This window comes from Nilaparvata lugens, chromosome 3 (genome assembly GCF_014356525.2).
Source record: "Nilaparvata lugens isolate BPH chromosome 3, ASM1435652v1, whole genome shotgun sequence".
NCBI classification, from domain to species: Eukaryota; Metazoa; Arthropoda; class Insecta; order Hemiptera; family Delphacidae; genus Nilaparvata; species Nilaparvata lugens.
The window spans coordinates 95146139-95151429 of NC_052506.1; the positions used below are offsets into that span (position 1 = coordinate 95146139).

General features: G+C 37.3%; 1 protein-coding gene across 1 annotated transcript; it reads left to right on the plus strand.

The window, feature by feature from the left end:
* Positions 1 to 339: 339 nt before the first annotated feature.
* LOC111055115 (ceramide glucosyltransferase-like) lies at positions 340 to 1404 on the plus strand. Its single transcript, XM_039422975.1, has one exon. The coding sequence runs from the start codon at positions 340 to 342 to the stop codon at positions 1402 to 1404; it is 1065 nt and encodes a 354-aa protein (XP_039278909.1).
* The last annotated feature ends 3887 nt before the right edge of the window (positions 1405 to 5291 follow it).

Here is a 5291-nt window from a genome sequence, read left to right on the forward strand (position 1 = left end):
TTCAATTGAAGAATTGACAATAAACATAAGATTTTAAGAATTTATTTTTGTTGTACTGTGAAACAATGACGTGATCAACTTCAAATCGAATAACGCAACCTTTGAAAAAAATCTGTAGATTGTTGTTAGTAATAAGGAATTTGGTAGACAGATGTCTAAAAAAACTATTTTGATTGAAAAAATTGAAAATGCTTTGTGATAACTATGTTTCGGTGCAAACCATCTACCTGTGTTTGGTACGGTGTCTCAATTCTAATTATATTCTTTTGGGGTCTGATGTGGCTGCATCATGTCATCGCCATTATATACGCTAAATTTAAATTGTACAAACGATTAAAAATGTGTCCTGAGTCTTCCAGCTACATGGGTGTTTCCATATTAAAACCTCTGATGGGCCTTGACCCAAACCTCCTTTCAAATCTAGAAACATTCTTCACTATGGACTACGATTGCTACGAAATACTATTTTGTGTAGCCGAAGAAGGCGACCCGGCCATCAAAGTTGTCAACAGTCTACTAGATAAGTTTCCAACAGTCGATGCCAAATTATTTGTGGGAAATAGTAATGTGGTTGGTGTGAATCCAAAAATAAACAACATGCAGCCTGGATATTTGGTTGCAAAACATCCGTTGATTTTGATATCGGACAGTGCGATTCGCATGAAACCGGACACTTTAAAAGATATGGTCGAACACATGACTGACAAAGTCGGACTAGTGCATCAGTTGCCGTTTGTCTGCGACAAAGATGATACTTTGGTTTCGGTTATGGAGAAGATATTCTTTGGAACTTATCATGCACGCATTTATCTGCTAGCAAACCTTTTGAACGTGAACTGTGTGACAGGGATGTCACTGTTGGTACGTAAATCGCTTTTAGATGAAGTAGGCGGACTACAGAGTTTCGGTGCATACCTGGCTGAGGACTTTTTCATAGGCAAATCTCTGAAAGACAGAGGATGGAAATTGCAAGTTAGTGCGCACCCCGCCCTCCAGAATTCCACAGGATATGGAATGGACTACTTTCGTAATCGTCTGAGACGATGGCTGAAGCTGCGTTTGAAAATGGTCCCATTCGTCACGTTTCTGGAGCCTTTTACGCAAAGCATTCTAATTGGCTTTCTGGCTTCGTGGGCCTGCAACTACTTATTTGTGTGGAATCCTGTTGCTGTTTTCTTGGTGCACATTTTTGTGTGGTTCATTTTCGATTGGACCATGATGACAATATTGCAGAATGGACCACTGCGAATCAGCCGGTTTGTGTTCTTGGTGGTTTGGCTGCTGAGGGAAGTGGACAGCAACGTTTTGTTCATGACAGCGCTGGTTGACCCATCCATCGTTTGGCGAGATAAGACTTTCAGAGTTAGTTGGGGTGGGATGACTGAAAAGGTTATTGAAAAATAAATTTTTGGCTCAATCATGCAGTTATTTATTTATCTTGATATTTTAAAAAATTAGTCACACTTATGTGGAAAACCATACATTAGTAAAAACCATTTAAAGTGCGAGATAAATTTCTTTTAAAGACGGAGAGGTCCGATGCTCTAATCCTCCACTAATCTCTCCCACTACCTAGCAGCATTCTCCTTCTTTTGTGTCTGTGTGAGAGAGCTTTGTAACGCTTCTCTCCCCTCCACTGGCAATGTTCCAAAGTGATATGTTTGTGTATGTTACGGAGATGTGTTCATCACAAGAACCTGGAGCGAAATGGCACGGCGCATCCAATTGTGCGCAGGATGTCCGTCTGTGACTATGCTACAAACTGTGGAGGGAGAATTGGGTTTCTCCTCTTCATGTTAATAGTTATTTGTGCAACTAGTGCGCAAAGTGACAGTTTGCTGCACCGAAAGAAACGTTTACGCCCGAGCCGTAGGCGAGGGCGGAATGGTTTCTTGAGTGCAGCAGAGGAACTTTGCGCACGTATTTCACATTAAGTTTTTCCTACAGTTACCATTGAATATGAAAAGTGGGTAATTATGGGTAAAATTGCCTGAAATCCATCAAATGTTTTTCTGTGTAATTTTATTATTGATAAAAACCTTAATCCTAAAATCCTCAAGTCCTCGTTGTCGTTGGTTATAATATATAATGAATAATAATTAGCGCGTTGTGCTTCGTTGCACCTCTGCTCACTATAGCAGCCACAGCAGTCACTGTTACCAACTTCATTTTGATTTTGCTGCACTGTTGCTCCATATAACCTACTAAGTATTTAGCGTTGCCATGTTGCAAATCTGGAGTGCAGAAAAATTTTTCCCGCACTAGAGCGGAAAAGTGATTCTTCGCTAATCAGTGCAGCAATGGCCACTTTTCAACGTCACTGTAGGAAAAAGTAATTTATCTCGCACATTAGTACATATTTTTTATGTTTGAAGCTTTGTGCACATAGGTGCAAATCAGAACGCTCCCGTCGCCGTTTCGCAGTGGTGTACGCAATGCTTCAAGTTGCTTTTCATATACATTTCAGAGCAAGATCTATTAATTTTAGATCTGTAAAATATTGTAGCCTCTTGACTACAGACGATGCAGTCTGTAATTCATTAATCTTATTTATCTTTAATACTTGATTTCATTGTTGAAGACTGGGGATAATAAAAATAGACAATGTCACAAGTCAGACTAGTCACTGAGGTACCAAAGTTAAGTATTTTATTCATTTATGAAATTATTCATAATCAATGGTATAGGAACCTTATTATTAATTATTTATAACTATCATTTTATGAAATAAAACCAGGAAATAAGTCATCCAAACAGAAGAAATAAAATTAGCTCTATACAAAATTATAATTAGTACTAATATTTTTATGACACGAATATATTCATAATTCAGTCAGGGTTCCACATCCTTTTAATAAAGTATCTCATGAAGGAATCAAATTTCACAGATTTGAATCTACATAAATTGTTGGTTCACTTCACCTCGATACCGAAGGCTTACGTCGCGAAGTTCGGTGATTTTGTTACTATAGTCCGTAGAAAATTACTTTTCACTTGGAAGGAATATGCGGCGCAGAGAATGGAGGGAGATCAGCCAATTAATTACTCTAATTATTAGAGTCATAGGCAGAAGCACAGTTGCCAATTTGTTGATTAGACTCATTGATTCTAGACAGGAAACTTTGTATTTGTAGCATGCGCACTTGAGCACTCACTAGAAATTTGAAAACGCTGGCCGGTTTAGAACGGAAACATCGCGCCGTTGTACCCTCACCTTTCTCTGCTGCGCATGTCCCTCCAAGTCAAAAGTAATTTTGTAGAACTATAGTTCTTGTTATCAGCCATATACATGGATTTGTTGTCAGGTGTGTCATTTACCATTAGTCCAGTAAAATGGTCGTTTTTCAGGAAACAGCCCCGTCGACGGTTCTATAAGTATTTCGGAGCGCTGAATTTGAATCTCTGAAATTTGCTGACTCGCCAGAGGGCGGCTTGACCCCCAAAAACCCAAAAGAGGAGAAAATTCTCTACAACCTTGACTACTTTTTGGATTTTTCATCTTTGAATATGCGAGACTGTGAAAATGATTAACGTATCACGAATTATTCGCATATTCAAAGTTGCGTATCTTGTGAAACACTTCAGATGAAAATTCCAAAAAATAGTCAAGGTTGTAGAGAATTTTCTCTTTTTTCGCTCCCATAAATCGTTTTTCTGATTTTAATACCGTTCAAAAGTTACAGCCAATCGAAAAAATTATTATTTTCATTTTTTCTGCGATTTTACTGTTATTCAAGAGTTTCTAAAACGAGTAAGATACATGATAGAAACTTGCGATTGGTCTCAATTTAAAGAGAATTAGATGCTCTATAAGCTACGTTGCCTTATAAATCCATCTTTCCTGACTGTGTATAATCGAAAAACTGTCGAGAATGTGAAAATGAGGAAAATATCCCAAATTTCTTGATTTTTTTGAAACAAACGTATCTTACCTCACGATTATATTTTAACAAAATTCATTTACTTCACATGAAAGAGAATATTCTGTTCTTCGAATCAATACCAAGTCCCATTTTTTATTATTTCGGTTTACCGAGATGCACAGTTTTGAATATAGAAATTGGCCATTTTTCTGTGTATTTAAATATGGGCTAAAATACCGGTACACTAGAAGAGGATTTTCTTATTTTTCATCAAATTTCAGTAATGATACATGATTTTGAACCGCCTTGACGAGCTGTAGTACGAGGAGATCTGATCATTTTGTCAAAAGTTATAAGTTTAAAGTTTTGATCCTTGACGTATCCTAATGACATACCCCCCCGCTGGGAAATACTGCAATTAAATGTTTATAACGGGTGATTCTCATAGAAAATAACCCTCGTGAGATGATTTCAGCCGAAATATGTATTTTTTTGTTAGGAAGGCCTTGAAATAAAAAATTTGTATTTTTGCTGTGTATTACCCCTCCCCACACTACTAAATTCGAAAATTCCTCAAGAATTAATTGTTCTTTCACGTGATGTGTGGTTTTCTATCTATACTAGAAAAATATCCAAGTTGTATAGGGTAGAAGTGGTAGGTCTGCATAATTTTGAAAACCCCTTAAAAAATACTTTCGGGGCTGTTTCCTGAAAAACGACCATTTGACTGGACTACATAGACATGGACCGCTTAAGCATGCAGCAGCAGACAGGAAAAAACAAAAGTTTGCATGCAGACATAATTATGCTAGCAGACGGACGTCTGAGAGCGTTCCAACATTCGAACACCTGGATAGGGATTTTTCCTCCATCTATCTGTTGCTGTGTGCGTTTGCCTTTAGGTCCAATTCAGCCAGAAGTTGCACGGACTTCTGCCATTTCCATTTAATACATAATGCCACTCATATTATAAACATATAGTTCAATGCAAAAAGAAGAGACGTGGCACCATGTTTATATAGGAGTGAAAAAAGTCTATGTCACTTTTGTGTGAATAAGGTTTTATAAAGCGAGTTTGCTTAGAATGTAATATCTCCACAAGTAGAAATAATTTCACTCAGCAGAATCCATTAAGAACTTGAGAAAATTTTTTAAGTAGTGTGAAGACTAAACTGACTGTGTTATCAAATTGAATATATCCAGCCGTATGGACTTGCATGAAAAGATTGGAATTTTGCACAATTTGCATCACGGGTAAACTAAACATAACTTTTGTTTTAATCAAGGTGTGCACAAACTACAGTCAACAAACTCCTAACTAAATTAAGCAACATGCAAAAAATCTGAGCTCCGTTTTCTGGTTCATTCCCGACTCGAATCTCCCTTACAGTTTATAGAGCATTGGAATCGGATAAATAATATACAGTA

Excerpts from the sequence above, each read along its gene's own strand:
- LOC111055115 (XM_039422975.1), top strand. The coding sequence starts at position 340 with ATGTGTCCTGAGTCTTCCAGCTACATGGGTGTTTCCATATTAAAACCT.